A 17,970-nucleotide genomic window follows, 5' to 3' on the forward strand; every position below is an offset into this window, starting at 1 on the left:
AAAAATGTCACCTTCAATAACTTTGCGGAGAAGAGAAGTGCACATGCTGACACTCGTAATAATTTATAGAGAAGAGAGAAAACATTGACTGTAGCATCAGAGTGATTCAGCGATTATACTGGGCCCGAATTGTTCCATTTAAATATTCAGTAGCAATACGATGGAGGTTTATCCTCACACCCCAGCTACTATCTGATTTGATTTTCCTTCATCCTGTGTGTGTTTATTTAAAAACGTCTTGTTTGAAAAATGATTTTCATTAGTGTCCATGAGGGTCTACGGCCCATTACACACTCCACACACACAAATGTGACCCGAGCACCAAGTCTTTGCATCTAAATATCTGCTTACTTGACTTTCGTATTAGTAGCTGCTCATTGGCAGCTCGTGTTGCCGTCATGTGTGCTGCTTGTGTGGAGTGTGTAAAAGGCCTCGTTAGCTGTTTCCGAGGGGAAACTCTTGTGTTTGTTAGTTGGTCCAATTTGCAGATTTATTATGATAAAGTATTCCTTCCCGGCTAATACTGTGTGAAAATATTAATACCTGCTGTCATCAGTTTTTTAAATGTCATGGATAACGGAGTAGATTAATTCTCATACTGTGCATTTTGCTTATTCAAATGTCAGCAGGCTTTCGGGTTTGGCTTCGAGCTAAACTTATTCATGGTTATAGTGAATAAATAATCAATGAGTTGCATGTACATTTTAATTGCCCATGTTGCTTCCATCCTATTTTGTTAACGGCAGCAGTTTTGTAATTAACATTCACATACTGGCGCTCTGTGTCTTTACTTAAACCTGAAAAGTCTTAAATTAATGGATAACGCTGGTATTTCTTACATTTTAACAGATGGTTTTATGATGTAACAATGATGAGTAAAACATGCACAGGTGAAGTACATGTACGAAATAGAATATTCACTGTTCGCATAATTAACTGTTAAAATACCTATACATTTAAATAGATATTTCTTATACCTTAATACTAAATCCTGATACACAATGAGAATTAATGAACTATTTATTTCAATGATATTTAAACGTTTTATGACAGCAGGTATTCATATTTCTGAATGTACTGTAAAGAATACTTCATCTTAATATCCACTATCTGTAAATTGGACCATTTAAAAACCAAACACAACTTCCCTTCATTCAGGCTGTGATTCAAGAGCCAATAAGAACCAATGAAAGGGACCAAGTTGTAACATTGACACTTAACGTGTGTTGATTGATCGACTACATCAACTCATGCAATGAGAAACACACAAGAAAACATTCCAGCTCAAAGCCTTTGAGTGACAGTTAAATGTTTTCTAAAAGGCAGTAAAACTTTGTTCATTGTTCACTACTGAAAGTTTCTTTATTTAAGTTTCCTCAGAATGGACCTTTTGAATACGACGTGAATGAAATTATTCAAAACACAAAATACTTTGTGCTAAATACAGTAGTTACATAAAGTCAGTCTAACATTTGAACGTGTGGTCGGTTCTAGTTGACTCGTGTCATATTTGAACCTTCAAAATGAGCCTATGAGGCTCCAAAAGTGTCATATCTGAAAATACCACAATGATTTCATGCTAATTAAGCAAATACCTCTTTGATAAAATTATATTTGATTACTCGAAATTCGAAGTCAATGTGTAAAACAAGGTGCATGGATTTTGTTTGTTTGTCTGTTGGCAACAGGAATCACAATAGATCCATAGCCGGGAAGATATTATTGTACATATGTGACATATATGTTTTTTTGGAATACTTTTTTAGATAATTAAAGAAAATCTACTTAACTTTGGCAAAAGACATGAAAGAGCAGATATAACGGTTTTAAATGTTTGGGAATCTCAAGGCAAACCACCCTGCTATGCACACACATTACAACAAGGTGACGACGAAACACCGGATACAAAATACACACAGAGGTTGTATACCACATGTAAACACACACACACACACACACACACACACACACACACACACACACACAAAATAAAAGTTACAGTTAGAAGCATGAGAACACTGACAGAATATAAAGCATAAGACGTTCCATGCCAACGTGTTATTTTACAATGATCAGATGGATGTTACTCTTGTGATCAGAGAAGCGTAAAGTCAAAAGCTCTTATCAGAACTGGATTTGTTTATTTACTGCTGTGATGCAACAAAATTTGGACAAAAAACACATTGAACCAGTCAAGTGCTTTGTAAATTAACAGCATTTGGTATAGAACATTACAAATGAGAAGTAGACTGTACACGAGCAGCACGCCAAACTAAACTTCAAAGTACCTGTCTGCTTATGTGACAGTGTCCAAACTGAAATGTTTGAAAAGAAAAGGAGGTTAAGAGAATATACAGTGAGAAACATCTGCTGGATGTCAGACACAAAAAAAAAGATGGGAACGTGTCGACCGAGAGAGAGAGAGAGAGAGACAGGTACAACGAATCAGTCAAACCTGAATGTTTCCTTCAGGCTCAGAACACGACAGTATGACAATCTGTTGTCTGATCAACTCCTCAGGCTGAAGCTTTACCTCGTTTTAAAGGCGTCTCCTGCAACTCGCTGGCCACTTTAAGAAGAGAAAGTTCTGCCACACACATTTCTATGTACTTTTTTTGACTCTTCTGTGATTTTTGTTGTTAACTGTGACATATTGGATACTTTAAAGTCTTTGTGTCTCAAACAACTACTTAATTATTTAAAGTTCAGAATGGAAACGTCTCCATGATTCAGGAGATTTCATGATCCAGGTGATTTGGGCCCAAACAAGCTTTTCATATTAGTGTGACTTATAACAGTCATAAACGTTTGACGCAAAAAAGTAAAACACGTCCCTCTGAAACCTCGAGGAGTCAAGCTACTGTATAAACAGAAAATACATATACTCGAGCAAAGTATAAGTACATTAAAATCATATTAAATTACCTTCCGCTACAGCTCAAATGAATTAAAAACAAGCTAATACACTGAAAGATAGAATTATTGTTGCTTTATTTGCTGCAGCTAACAGTTTAGCACAGCTACTCGCACATCAAGCAGGCTTCAAGAACCTTAGCATAGAGTCTCGTTTCGATCCATCTCATTAATTTTAGGTCCAATTTTGAAGATTTTCAAGAAGAAATAGGATAAACCTAGTTTTAGTTTCGAGACCCAGCAAAAATGTACTTTGAGGTTTTCATGGTTTGCTGACAAACCCCATATTTTGCATGTTAGCTACATTTGGTATTCCTGGTGAGAGTCACACGGTGAAGAGTCCCAGACATGAACCGTGACAACTGTAGCTGAATGAACGACTGGAAGTTACATCCAAAGGAACGTGTCATTGTTTGTGAACGCCCCCCCCACCCACCACTGTGTCTCTCACAAGGCGCTCCATTGTTTCCCGGTGGCATCCTGCAGATTATAGTCCAGACTTGTTTCTAGCTTCAGATGGATTTACTGCTCACTAATCCATGGACCGCCCAAGGTCATGAGAAAAACACATCCTTGTGCTTTTGTCTTTAAAGGCCGGATTAGTTTTTCTTGCAAGATGTTATACACTGTAAGGATTTAGATATCACACATTCATCCGAGGAAAGTCCTGCTCCGGGGAGAAGATTGAGTCCTTTCTGAATAAGTTGTCCCCTTCTGTCATGACGGATTTCAACAGAGGCACAAATAAACAGAGAACATACAAAGACACATGTTGGTTTGTCACGTTCTGGCGGAACAAACCAAAAAATGAAATAAAACCAAACCCCCATTGAAAAGAGAAGACATTAGAGCTCGAGCATTTGAACTGGTGCACATCCAGGCCGGTGACAGGAAACAAACACCATCCTGTCTGGTGTCAGAACCCTCCAGTCTGTCCTGTCACCTCCTATCGGGGTCTAACACTGCAGAAAGGTCACATGGTTACTGACATGTCCCAAACACACTATGGGCCCTCCATCAGTTCTCAGCCCTCTAATGTGGTTAATTGTCTCCACATCTGGACGCCACACTGAGCACTAATTGGCCAAAATGACATTTGTCCCAGTGGCGTGACCATTTAAACTACTCACTGTTACTTATGGTCTTTTAATAGCTTTTTCATTTCCAGTTTTAAAACGGAGACGTCTGTGTGCTGAGAGAAAAACTTTTTTTAACTGACTGAAAATGATTTAATTTGTTTCACCATCGCTCATCAAAAATCCCTCGGGGACGGTGCTTTCATCGGCGAGGCCTCAGCTCAACGTGGTGCAGGTTGTTTTTAAAAAGGGTTTAATGTCCTTTCAGTGGTTTTATCAGCCACACAATTAAAAATGCAGAATAATAAATGTATTGCAGCAACTGAGCACAGCTTGATGTTTGAATGGAAATCTACAACTTCACTTATCCAGATGTTTGACATTGAAATACATAAGGGGAAAAGTCTAACAGTTGAATTTCAATGTGTTTGTCACTAAGTGCTTTCACACTGGAGATCGTGCTCTGACATAAATGACAGTTTGTTTTTTTCTTTAAATGACACAATCTGCACCTTTATATAAAGACGTGAATACGTCAGTGTCCAGACTAGACATTTCTGCTGTGCGTCATTTTTCAATTAAGACTTCCAATGGTCCCTAATTATACATTTAATGATTTAATGATCCCAATTAGAAATAGGAGCTTTGTCACGATCTGAGAAATGAATAAACTCAACTAATTGCATTAATGAGATTTACACGAAAGATACCATTGTAAAACCAACATGCAGCAGTTTTGTTTACTACGTCGTTCAATGTAGAAGATTTAATTAACTTTCTATTACTAATTATCCTCCGTCATTTTATTTAATTTCCCTTAATTGGTTGAATGGTCTGATTGTCCGGCTCCTGTGCCGCAGGGCTTTTGTACGAATGTTTGAATCTTAAGTCAGTGAATAAATCCTCCTTCTTACCGTTCGACCGTCTCACGATATTCTCCAAAAAAGTATTCTGAGGGGCCACAAGTCCCCTGCGGCCCCCCGCCATCCTTCCTCCGGGCTCAGGCGGCAGGTGGATCTCTGCTGCTGCCGCTCGTCTTCATGGCGTCTCGCTGGATGTGTGGGACAGCGGCGGCTCGTCGCTCTGCTCTCCTCCGCAGATGATGCCTCCTGCTCGGCCTCCTCCTCAGCCTCCTCAGCCTCCTCAGCCCGGCGCGGTGCTGTTGGCGCCTCTTTACGCACCTCATCATCCAGGAGAGGAAAACAACGCCGGGGCGCAGCGGCGCAGGAGGGGGCCGGGTCCGGTGCGCCACCCGCAGCCACACCTGGAGCTGCAGCGCCACCTGCTGGCCCTAATAACCTTTACACTCACGACTACGTCTACTCTATTCATTTATCTCGTGTTAATAGTATTAGTATGTGTTTTTATTGACTTTTATTTCTTATTTATTGTAGGGTACTTCATTTTTGTTGTCGTTACTATAGCTTTTAAAATAAACTTTTTTGTTTGTCTTGTTCTTGTCTAATCAGTCAATTGTGAAGCACCTTTAACTGCTATAACCTGTAGGAAAGGAGCTGCACAAATAAAGGTAGCTAGGTATCTAGGAGGGTAGGTAGGAAGGTAGTTTAGGTAGGAAGGAAGGTAGTTTAGGTAGGTAGGAAGGTAGTTTAGGTAGGAAGGAAGGTAGTTTAGGTAGGAAGGAAGGTAGCTTAGGAAGGTAGGAAGGTAGTTTAGGTAGGTAGGAAGGTAACTTAGGGAGGTAGGGAGGTAGGAATGTAGTTTAGGTAGGAAGGAAGGTAGCTTAGGAAGGTAGGAAGGTAGTTTAGGTAGGTAGGAAGGTAGTTTAAGTAGGAAGGAAGGTAGCTTAGGAAGGTAGGAAGGTAGTTTAGGTAGGTAGGAAGGTAGCTTAGGAAGGTAGGAAGGTAGTTTAGGTAGGTAGGAAGGTAGTTTAAGTAGGAAGGAAGGTAGCTTAGGAAGGTAGGAAGGTAGTTTAAGTAGGAAGGAAGGTAGCTTAGGAAGGTAGGAAGGTAGTTTAGGTAGGAAGGAAGGTAGTTTAGGTAGGAAGGAAGGTAGCTTAGGAAGGTAGGAAGGTAGTTTAGGTAGGGAGGAAGGTAGTTTAAGTAGGAAGGAAGGTAGGAAGGTAGTTTAGGTAGGTAGGAAGGTAGTTTAGGTAGGAAGGAAGGTAGTTTAAGTAGGAAGGAAGGTAGTTTAGGTAGGAAGGAAGGTAGCTTAGGAAGGTAGTTTAGGTAGGTAGGAAGGTAGTTTAAGTAGGAAGGAAGGTAGTTTAGTGGAAGGAAGGTAGCTTAGGAAGGTAGTTTAGGTAGGAAGGAAGGTAGTTTAAGTAGGAAGGTAGTTTAGGTAGGAAGGAAGGTAGCTTAGGAAGGTAGTTTGTAGGAAGGAAGGTAGTTTAGGTAGGTAGGAAGGTAGCTTAGGAAGGTAGGAAGGTAGTTTAGGTTTTTGTCTATTTTTTGTTTTATTAATTTAATGCCACAATATATTAATTGACGAAACTCTTTTCTAATAACTATTCTAGCCACGTGAGTTATTGTGTCACATGAGCTGGAGCAACATACAAACTACACCAGGTATGAGTTTGAGCCTCCTGAGATGTTCATGAATTTAATTGAATAAGTCCATGTTTATGAGATTATTTCTGAAAATATCCATATTTAACTTTAGTGCCTCTGACTTGTGTGTAGCAGATTAAAACAGTGAATAGCGATGATGTGTGTTGCCAAACTGAAGGAGAGAGAGAGAGCTCCCTGCACTGAACCCGGGAGGTTTCTGCTTTTTCAAGGATTAATCGCTTACAGTCGGGCTCTTGTTTCCCAGAGGAGCAGTGATACCATGTGGATTTTGCCCTTTGATTCCTGCAGTAACATTCTTACCCTTCCACAGACAATGTTTTCTCCACCAGCTCATTAATCCTGTTTAATTATTTCTGGACCCTGCAGTGTCCGTACTGACAGAGCCCAGGTAACGCTGCAGCTCACAAAATCCCCATCAAACAACTAACAGTACAGAAATAGCTGGTTTAAAGAATTCCTGTGGTTCCTCTGGAGCCCAGAGCTGGTTGTCTCTCTTCTCAATTCAGACTTCTTGTTGGCTACTATGGAAACCAGCAGGCCACTGGGTGCTGGACTGAACATCACTTTTATGATAAACCAGGTTTGGACCAAGCTGAACCGTTTTGTTGTATTTCCAGTTTTGAGTAGTGCTTCAGTTTTGGTGACACTTTAATTCAACCCCAAGTTTATCATTGATAAAAGGTTTAAAACATTATAAACTTTCATGTAGTTCTGAGCAGATGTGTGTTTAATAATGTTAATAGTCAACAGTTAATTCTCTTCCTGTGGTGGACATATGCAAGTGGAGGCTCTTGTTTGTTTATCAATAGTTTTAATCTACTTCTGTCATCCTGTGATATATATATATATAAAAATGTATCTAGACTTTATAGCCTCTGAATGATAGATTAGGCAAAAGGAAAGTGTTTAAAGTCTGATTGTTGTATCAGGTTCTGCTTTCATATTTCAAACACAAAGCTTTTAAATAACTTCACTGATTGATCCTGTTCTGAAAGGTTCTGAAAAGCATGAGGCCATAATGATCCCCCTGGTTCTTCCTTCAGATCTGTGTTAGTGTTCCAATAATTCAGTGTCTGCAGCTTTGAGTCAGGCCATAAATACAGCAGCTCGCATGTCACCAGACTAAGGTTTCATAGACGGTCAATCTCCTGCACAATGTCCATCATGAGTCACCGGTTAGCTGCTGTCAACACAGCTTGTTTGTCCAGATAGTAAAGCATCACTTTATCACAGGTCCACGTGAATCCATAAATGGAACAGGACCATTTACATGAACCTTTAAAAAATGTATTTAATCAAATGTATATGAAAAAAAAGGATTAAACTCTTAAGTCTCAGATTTATTTCTTCGCACCGACAGTCTCAACCTTTTAAATACACACAATTAAGTGAAATACAGTAGAATGTAAGATTAACCCTGTGTAAATCATTTTGCCTAATATTTTGTCTAAGTCAGTTGCTGCAGACATTTTCAATGTTTTTCTCCTGCCAGCTCGTGAAATGTCCACAAAAAAGGTCCAAGTGAACCGAGGTGAGAACACAGCCAGAACTCGATGAGGGCAAAACTTCGCCTGAATGTTCCGGACATTTTCCCGTTGACGTGAACGCGTCTGAACAGAACAATCTCCTGCTGCGTTTTCATATGTGACAAGACAAACTACGTAAAATGTCCTGATCCAATTTTCCAGAAAATGTTCAGAGTTCATTTCTGAAAACAGCTTGAGAAGCTTTTTCCAACAGAAAACCACAAACTGTTTGCAGATTTGTTTTATGGAGTTAAAACAGGTCATGGAAGTCTTGACACTTTTTCATGGCAGCCGTTCAGCCGACATTCTGAGACCCCTTCACATTGAAAACAGAGCAGAGCTCCCACTCACACATTAACATGTTGTATTGTCACATAAGGACAGTCTTTGCGTGTAGTTTCATCGTTTGCATTAACTCGACCACGTCTTGGTGATTCTGAGATGACTCAGGTGATCCGTTATGCGCTTGTGTTCTGGGAAATTGGCGAATTTGGCGTCCTTGATCTTGAGCCAGTTCTGGGCTCTGCGCTCGGCGGCGTGGCCGTACTCCTCCTCTGGAGTCATGTACGGCCGGCTGATCCAGTACTCGTTCTCAGCCTCGATATCCAGCCGCTTCAGTGTGTTGCGTTTCATCTGCCACGTGATCTGCCGTGGACGCCGGTACTTTCCGATCCACTGCTTCCCGGAGATGCCTTTCCGCAGCAGGGCGAGGGTGAGGAACATGGTGGCTGGCTATTTCTGAAAGAGTAAACCGGAGGGAACCAGATCAGTGATTGCTGTAATGACGATGGTAAAGTTCATTTTGGGTTGGGCGATATGGATAATAAAATATAAATCAAGAAATAAAAGTCAGTCAATATCAATAATGATCACAATAAATGTCACATTATTATTCATTTTAAGTTTAAAGAAGGATTTTGGCTTTGGATTTAGGTTTTTAACTCTTCTTAATGGGCAGAGAATGACAAAGATTTTGACAAATATAACCAAATACGTGTTATACCTTATGATCCACTTTCTCATCGAACACATTCCACTGCACCGTGCTTGACCATGTGTTATACATCATCTGACTAATAAACTGGACTGAACTTTACATCCGAGGTTGATTAAGTTACTAATTGTTTACCTTTGGAACAGTGTTGAGTAATGGGATGTTAAAACTTTACAGCCATGCATGACCATGACATCACATCAACCGTCTCATCCTTTCATGGCTAAGTGGGTCACTGTATTCAAAGTCAATTGTGTCACAGTAAAAACTGTTTGTAGCAGCGATAATCAATACTGCATGAATGAAATAAAAAGTGCTTGTTGTGATGGATCAACTGGAAACTTTATCACATATTGATTTCAGACTGTGGAAATTTCAAGCTGGAGGTGCTTCGATGTGTTTTTCAGGCCTTTTTACAGATTCTGCTTTGAAGGCATCAATTGACTTCATTTTCAGATTATCAGTGAGTTGCTTAGAAGAGCATTGACGATTCAGAGAGAGTCAACTGTAATTTGAATGTAGTTTTGATTGATCTGTCAAACTATGTAATTAAGTTCTTGGAAACCAATGGAGGTCCAAGGCTGTAAAAGTTGAAAGGTTCCCAAACTTTCCACTTCATATATATATAAAACATGTAATTTGCCTCTGGGGTGCTCATAGTTTTGCAGACAAGGGGGCGATTAGTCAAATAAAAATGTGTCACATTTACTTTTCATTTTTCAAGCCAACCAACATTTGCTGGATCCAGCTTCAATAATGTGATAACTTTTCTTGATCTTACTGTGTCGTAACTTTAATATTCTTGGATCTTGTTCTTTTATTCTGACAAAACACAAACTGTAATGTCCTCACCTGGTGATGTAGGCTACTGGGGACTGTCTCTAATCATTTAGCAGTGATTACCTCAGCATGCATGTGTTGATGTGCAGAGGTCTGAGGCCATAAACACAAAACCCATGCATGTGTGGATCTGAATGTTGCATTTTCTAAATTTGCTCCAGAAAACTTTAAACTTTAATCTTTATTAATGTCATGATTTGCTCTTTATATTTTAGTGAGAGAGTAAAGCCTTGAGTTGAACTGTGGGAATAAAAACAAAATAGAAGAACAACATGTAAGTTCAACAAGATACAAGCCTATACAATGTCCACAATGTGAATTAAACAGTTCGAGTACACATTAAATCTGTATCTATGCATGTTCACCCACATTTTATATTTGTTTACTTGAGGTAAAGTTGCACCGTAAGTATAAATATGACCCACAATTAAAATGACATTGATAAAAACGTGTGCAAAAGCTAGCTTAGCTTTAGCCTAACGGTACGGACCAAGGGCAGCTCGAAAGGACATTTTACTTTGCTTTTCGTTCAGATACAACGAGGCCACGTGTTGTTCCCTCACCTCCTCGTCTCCCTGCGACAGACGTGGATCCGCTTCGAGCGACAGGACGAAGACACGAGAAGATTGGGACAGTTTTAAAGACACGAAACTGTGGGAAATGTGTCGAGCAGCGGTTACCTACGCGACCACTTCCGGGTTAACTACGGTGAGGGAGAAGGCTCAAATGTGTCTCAGATCCGTCCACGGGTTTATTTTTGTAATATTAGTTTAACTTCTCATTCTTTGAAGGAAATAATGTTTATAATAATCCCTCCATAGACACGCTGCACTTATATAATTTAGTTCACCAATAACAATCCTTCATAAAGACAATATCACTGCATTTGTTTTGCATTCTAAAATTAAATAATAAACAATTTAACAATAATTAATTATAATTATTGGTGACTAAAGACTAAAGACTAAACTGTTTGTGCTCCAGCTTTGTTTTCCTTCTTCCTACAAATAGTCATTGAACGAATACAGTATCGACCACTTCAAGGTTATGTAGAAAAAGTATTGCAAACAAACAAAAACTAAATTTTAATTAATAGGGAGAATGAGATAAGAATAGATCAATTGAAAAGGTTGATTAGAGTAAAGAATGTAGTTTGTTTTTATTTATTTCTATATTATTTTACCACAAGTATTTATTTTTTTTCACTAATGTTACTTTGTTGTGTGTTTTGCATTGTGGGAAACACAAAAATAGATAAATAAATAAACTATTTTAAAAAATGGGGGGAACTCAATGTGGATGCAGCATTTATATAAAAGTATTTCTGTTCTAATTGAAATAAGCTTTTAAGTTTGTTCTGCTTTTCTGGAGAATCATCTTGTTTTGAGTCGAGTCTGGTTATTTCCATATAAGACAACAGATCAGTTTATCAGAAGCTGCAGATACACGATCCAGGGGAAATGTCACCGGCCACCTCCTCTCTCCTTCTGCTTTGTGTGTTATATAAACCCCAGGCATTGGACTCACTGGAGCTCCTCCCTCTGTGCCTGGACTTGTGTCTTCCTCATTCCTCTCGGTTTGTGCACAGCTCTGCCTCCGCACAGTCAAGATGTTTGTCTCCTTCACGTTGTTTTCGGCCACCACCTGGACTCTGCTGGCTCTGTGCGTCGCCCTCCTGTTTCTGTGAGTAGTGTCTGGATCAGGCTGGACACAGATGAAATGAACTTGTGTGAAGTTGTTCTATCATCGATCCCTGTTCCTGTAACATACACAACTCTTTCTGTTTTTAAATTGCAGGTATGGCATTTGGCCTTATAGGTACTTTAAAAAGCTCGGAATACCCGGACCAAGGCCTCTGCCTTTTATGGGGACATTGATGAACTTTAGAAAGGTATCACACACACACACACACACACACATTGTGAGGAATATATATGATACTGAAAATAAAACATAATTAGAAGTCTCAGTATCCTGACCCTCACTGCTCCACTTCTCTCTACACACTAGGATTGTATCTTTTTAAAGCTTTTGTCTCATTTTCCTCACAGGGTTTTTATGAATTTGATCACGAATGTCAAGCAAAGTATGGAGATGTCTGGGGGTGAGTTGTTGCTTCGTCTTGTCAGTAGTGGACGAAAGGTCACAGGATGAATCTGAGAGCTGATGAGATGATTCATGGGACAGAACTTTGACGTGTTTCTAGCGCCGTATTATGGAAAAAATCTGATTTTTGTAATCTTACAACCTTACTCTCAAAATCTCAGATTTGTTTTGCCTTTTAATACTTCATTGTGTAAAACTAAGTTATGCAAGTGGAATGCAAATGGCATCTGCTAATCAGTGTCACTCTTGTATGAGTGTTTATGTGAACGTATGATCTCTTTTATGTTTTCTTATTGCAAAATGATCATCTGTAAAGAAACTAGATGGACAGATAAATACTTTATTGATCCTAAGGGAAATATTAAAAATAAATACCAATGAAAATTAGTAGTAGTAGTAGAAATTTAAAGAAGCTGAAAATGGAGGCAAGTATTTATGGCATGATTGTCAAGTGTTAAAATATGTTTTTATTTTCAGTAAATGCTCATTTTATATCTCATCTTAAAGAACATTTATTTTGAATGTATAAGATGAAGAAAATACTTTTTGAAATTACGTGGAACTAGAAGAAGCTTGCTAATCTCAATATATAAATGAGAAAAGTATAATGCAAATATTAAATTAAGTTATTATAATCAATACTAACCTGCATCAGAACAATAGAGATAATTATTTCCTTATTATTCCAACATATTTAATTCTCTCTTTGAGACGTGGACGTTTTATAAAATTACATTCATGTTTAATTTACTCTTGATGTTGTCGTGTTTTTGTGCAGGTTGTATGATGCACGCTCACCACTTTTGATGGTGTCAGACCCGGACATGATTAAAAGTGTGATGGTGAAGGAGTGCTACTCTGTGTTCACCAACCGCAGGGTAAGAGACTCACTCATTTAAAACTCGTTATCCCACAGCGTCATCTGCACTGACGTAATAATAATAACAGTAGAGGTGGAAAGGTGCTTGTGATAAGACCACGTGTCTGGTGTGGTGCAACAGCCTCTCTGGTTCAGGCAAGGCAGTTTTACAGGGACATTAAAAACAACAGAGACAGAGGTCAAAGAAATCGAGTCAAAGCACAGGTTTATAAAAAGGGAAGGAGTGTTTTGTTTTCATTTGAAAGCTCATACCTCAAAACATATTTTATTAAAGCTGAAGTGCAGACAAGGCCGATTAGTATGTTTCGTTCTAGTCAGCTGGTTTGGATTTTAAGTGATATCCTGTCGTTTACACTCGCAGGTTTGTCATGGAGGATTACACCAGGAAACACTCTTGACACACACACACACACACACACACACACACACACACACACACACACACACACACACACACACACACACACACACACACACACACACACACACACACACACACACAAATTGGAGAAGTAAGACAAAAAATGTTCAACCTCAGGCTCACAAACTCAAGAAAACCTCTCGTGGCTTCATTGATTTACTTGGATTTGCTCTGTATTGTACATTCACACTTTATCTAAGTTTACACTGATTTATACGTACGATAATATTAAATTTACTCTTATATATTTGTGTTATTTTTTGTCACCACATTGGAGACATGTGGTTCTCATTAGAGAAAGTTTGACAGGTGTATTGTTTTGTTGACGACAACACTCTCTTACACCCACACACACTAAATATCGCACTTTCAAGATGTAAGGAAACGCTAATTCAGAGTTTCCTCGTGTTCACAGGAAAACGTTGACACGGGACCGATGCACGACGCGATTACAAATGTGAAAGATGAAAAGTGGAAACGGATTCGGAGCACGTTGTCTCCCTGTTTCACCAGCGGACGACTGAAACAGGTCAGTATATCAAATCTGAGCTCACTGACCACGTCTCCTTTCTTTTAACTGCATCTGCAGAATGTGTCTGTACTGTGTGTATCTGTGTCTGCTGCACACACGGTGCGCTCACTGAGAGAAGTATGCAGTGATACAAATACAGTGGAAAGTACCTTTAAACAAACACTGAACTTAAAACAACACTAACTTATCAGATATCAGCTATAATTTCAATTTGATGGTTCAGAATAGTGCCACTTTCCTTTCTATTCTATTTGAAGCCAATAATAAAAGGTTATAAAGTGTTGCTATAACAAAAGTATAATAATATGTGATAATAAACCAGTCACAGGTCAGAGGTTTGTGAATATGGGCTATTCAAGTAAAATGTGATTGATTAACACGGAGCAGAATAGGTTTTCTAAATATATCCCAACTAAAGGACCCTAACTTGAGTATTTTTACTCTGTGGTTTTGATACTTTGGGTTGAATAAATGATATAAGTACTTGTTTCCCAACCGAACATGACACAACCCTTCTTTCTTCCAAGATCTTTCCCATCGTGGCTCGCTATGCGGACCGGCTCGTCGAGAAACTGGGACAAAACCACGAGGATGAGATGATCGATGTCAAACAGTACGTTATTTACTCTGTCACACGTGGTAATGAATCCACGTCCCGTCTTTAAAAGGTAAAACAACCTCTCCTTTTCTTCTGCCGCAGACTGGTGGCCCCTTACAGCTTAGACGTCGTGACCAGCGCGTCTTTCGGTGTTGAGTCCGACTCCCAGAACACTCCGGACGACCCACTTATCATTCACCTCAAGAAGATTCTGAACTTCAAACTGTGGCCGATCATATTAATGTGTAAGTCCTCCTTCCACCTCTGTTACGTGCTTGGCCTCATTTGACCATTTCTCTGGTGAACAGCGCTTTGTCGTCCCCTCAGTGATATTCGGTGGTCGTCTGGTGAAGCTGCTGAGGATTGAGTTAATGCCCAGACTCAGTGTGGATTATTTCTACAACCTCATCAAGAGATTTAAAGAGCAGCACAGTGCAGACAAGTCTGTGAGTATTTCATCTGTCCCAGTGAAACTACAGAGAATTAAACATGTTATAATTAATAACTTGCTTCTTTTTTGGGGGGGGGATCGTTAAATCCACACAAAAAGAAAAAATTGTGTTTTCTAGAGTTGTCTGCCAGCCTTGTCACTTTTATAGTATGTTGACCATGGGTTGTAAATAAAGATGGACAACATGATCTCTAGATCATCATCTAGATTGCCCCCTGGTGGCTGGCTGCAGTAAAGGTCATAAAATTCTCCTCCATGTTAACAGACGGGATATGGAAAAAAGTAAACAGATAAACATAATTTATCTTCTCAAAGATGGCTTCTGTCATTTTAGGTTGTTCTTATCACACGTAAGTAGGTTCAAGTTTATTAGTTTGTTAATTCTACAAAAGCAGCGTGAACCGTCATGATTGACATCTGAGACTGACTCGTGATTGGTCGAGCACGTATATCAATCAGGCTCCATCCCCTGATTGATATACGTGCAGAGACTTTAAATTACGTCAAAAGCTCAAGATGGCGGCGCCTGTATCATCTTTATTTTAGCTTCCTTTCCGTACAAAGGGAGAAAGTGGAGATGCGTCGTCCATCTTTATTTACAGTCAACGATTCAGACATATTTCAGTATTTATATTTTCAATCCCAGTTCTCTAAAATGGTGCCTTCTTTAAAATACCATGGTGACATAATACTTGATAATAGAACTATTTTAACACTTATGGATTCAACAATAAGTTGCAGTTTACCATTGACAGGGCCAAGCTAGCTGTTTACTTCCAGTCTTTATGCTAAGCTAAGCTTAAACAGACTACATGAGAGTGCAATTCCTCTTCTAATCCAACCCCCTCTCTCCAAACTGCTCCTTTAAACCCTCAGAATTTTCTTATTATCCACTTATTTCAACAATATTTCTGCCGATTTGCTCTGTGCTGGTCTAGGGTCGAGCGGACTTCCTGCAGGTGATGCTTCAAAACGAGATTCCAGACACGGAGATACAGAACGAGCAAGAGCAGCCGAGTAAAGGTGCGTTTTCTCCGCATACAACTGCAGGGGGGGGATTCTAGTTTAATGGATTTGTGATGTTGTGAACATTTTGTCTTGTTGTGTTGTAGGTCTGACTGAACACGAGATCCTTTCTCAGGCCTTCATTTTCATCTTCGGAGGCTATGAGACCACCAGCATGACCCTCTCCTACCTGTTTTACAATCTGGCCACCAACCCTAACGTGATGCGGACCCTGCAGGAGGAAATCGATGCCAGCCTACCGAGAGATGTACAGTAATTCATTGGTCTTATATTGTTCTGTGACTTTCGTTTTTATTTGTTGTAAAGAAAGCTGGTGTTTGTGCTGGTATTTCACCTCTAGGCTCCAGTTACGTACGACGACCTGCTGCGTCTGCAGTACCTGGACCAGGTGATTTCTGAGTCGTTGCGCTTGATTCCCACTGCGCCTCGGCTCGAGAGGGTGTGCAAAAAAACCGTCCAGCTCCACGGCATCACCATCCCTGAAGGAACCATCGTTGGGATTCCTGTGTCCTTGTTGCACAAGGATCCACGTTTTTGGAGCTCACCTGAACTTTTCAGACCAGAGAGGTAAATGTTCATTCTGTACACGATTAACGAGGAGGAGAAAGATCGCTCGCTTTCTTCTTGACTGTGAAACCATCAGCTGACAAATGTAAAAAGCACTGGTTACAAGCATCACTACAGGATACTGGTAAATGCTGAGAAGTTGTGTAACAGGAGACGAAAAGATGGAACAAGTCAGGGAAATGACTCAGTAAAACAGGAACACAGTGTAACTGGCATTAAAGTATGAAATCAATTTGCTTCAAATTTTCTCATTTTGGTTTATTCATAACACAAACTCCAGGTCATTGAAAGAAGATAATTATGACTTTTGTTAATTTTAATGAGTGAATGTGGATATTTTTATATTCTTACAAGCAAACTCAAGACGTAACTTTATTTTGTATTTACGCATCTTCACATCTTAGACTATTTTTCACAATCATATCTATATGTATATTTTCTGATTCTTTTATTGTATTTTATTTATTTATTACATTATTTACTTTTTTCCCCCTTCCTTTGGTGTTTCTTCATTTCAAATGTATTGGATTCTTGACAAGTGGATTCACTTATTTTTTCCTCTTATTATTATTGTGCCACATCAGAAATACAGCATTTATTCAACTTCTGCAGCTGCATTGAGTTCATCTAGTGTGTTTGTGTGTGTGTGCGTGTGTGTGTGTGTGTGTGTAGGTTCAGTAAGGACAGCGGGGAGGAGGTGAACCCGTACGCGTACATGCCGTTCGGGCTTGGGCCTCGTAACTGCGTTGGGATGCGCTACGCTCTCCTCGTCTTGAAAATGGTTGTTGTGCGTCTCCTACAGGATTACACCTTCGAAACATGCAGAGACACTGTGGTAAGAATAACAGCAACACACACACACACACACACACACACACACTTTCATGTTCACTGAGACTCACCCTCCTCATCCTGATCTTACATCCATTTCTCTTTTTAGATTCCTTTAGAGTACAACTGGAAGTTTCAGCCCAAGACACCGATAAAACTCAAGTTTGTTCCCAGACAACATTAGTCGGAGAGGGAAGAAGAAATTCTGTCAAAGTTGATATTTAGTTTTCACCTTTCGCAGCAACTCTGAGCACGATATGTAAAGTGTCATTTAATTCTGCTGAACGTCATCTATCAACAGCGTACTTTTCTATAAATGGTCTTTAATCTTTATGTCTTGATGTTTAAGAAGAACGTAGAACATTTCTCCTATATCTTTTATGACTCCATACATGAATTTACGTATTTTGGTTAAATAAAAATCTACTGCACATTAAATGTACTTTATATCATAGCATCATCTCTTCTGTCTCTCATCTGATGAAACCGTGTTGAATAATATTGTGTTAAATAATTGTGTTTGTCTTGGTTTGATTGTTGCTTATTTCAGGGTATGATCGGGTTGAGATAGTAAATCCTGTTTACATGTCAGTGTCTTATTCGGACTATTGTCTTAATAATCTGAACATTGGTTTCCATGTGAACATAGTCGCTGACGTATTTAGCTGCATGAGTATTTGA

At 39.3% G+C, this 17,970-nt stretch overlaps 3 protein-coding genes across 5 annotated transcripts in view; 1 reads left to right on the top strand and 2 right to left on the bottom strand.

The window, feature by feature from the left end:
- Positions 1–5,132, bottom strand: part of kcnh1a (potassium voltage-gated channel, subfamily H (eag-related), member 1a) — a 38,904-nt gene extending 33,772 nt beyond the window's left edge. Inside the window, exon 1 of the mRNA XM_035173406.2 lies at positions 4,904–5,132. Coding sequence (XP_035029297.1) covers positions 4,904–4,976 — 73 coding nt within the window. The 5' untranslated portion in view covers positions 4,977–5,132. The remainder of the gene's footprint in view (positions 1–4,903) is intronic.
- A 2,704-nt stretch (positions 5,133–7,836) lies between these two features.
- mrpl57 (mitochondrial ribosomal protein L57) lies at positions 7,837–10,593 on the bottom strand. 3 transcript variants are annotated; one of them, XM_035173401.2, is made up of 2 exons: positions 10,441–10,593; positions 7,837–8,781 (listed from the first exon to the last, which is right to left on the bottom strand). In XM_035173401.2, the coding sequence occupies exon 2, from the start codon at positions 8,764–8,766 to the stop codon at positions 8,455–8,457; it is 312 nt and encodes a 103-aa protein (XP_035029292.1). In that variant the 5' UTR covers positions 8,767–8,781; positions 10,441–10,593; the 3' UTR covers positions 7,837–8,454. The 3 variants fall into 3 exon arrangements, with proteins under 3 accessions (XP_035029292.1, XP_035029294.1, XP_035029293.1); XM_035173403.2 differs by having other exon boundaries at positions 10,405–10,593; XM_035173402.2 differs by having other exon boundaries at positions 10,395–10,593.
- An 827-nt stretch (positions 10,594–11,420) lies between these two features.
- LOC118118967 (cytochrome P450 3A40) lies at positions 11,421–17,803 on the top strand. The gene is made up of 13 exons (XM_035172563.2): positions 11,421–11,560; positions 11,675–11,768; positions 11,929–11,981; positions 12,762–12,861; positions 13,700–13,813; positions 14,344–14,429; positions 14,517–14,659; positions 14,742–14,860; positions 15,804–15,888; positions 15,978–16,138; positions 16,232–16,458; positions 17,131–17,293; positions 17,399–17,803. The coding sequence occupies exons 1-13, from the start codon at positions 11,487–11,489 to the stop codon at positions 17,471–17,473; spliced, it is 1,494 nt and encodes a 497-aa protein (XP_035028454.1). The 5' UTR covers positions 11,421–11,486; the 3' UTR covers positions 17,474–17,803.
- Positions 17,804–17,970: the final 167 nt, after the last annotated feature.

The sequence above is a fragment of the Hippoglossus stenolepis genome, chromosome 12 (assembly GCF_022539355.2).
Source record: "Hippoglossus stenolepis isolate QCI-W04-F060 chromosome 12, HSTE1.2, whole genome shotgun sequence".
Classification (NCBI taxonomy): Eukaryota; Metazoa; Chordata; class Actinopteri; order Pleuronectiformes; family Pleuronectidae; genus Hippoglossus; species Hippoglossus stenolepis.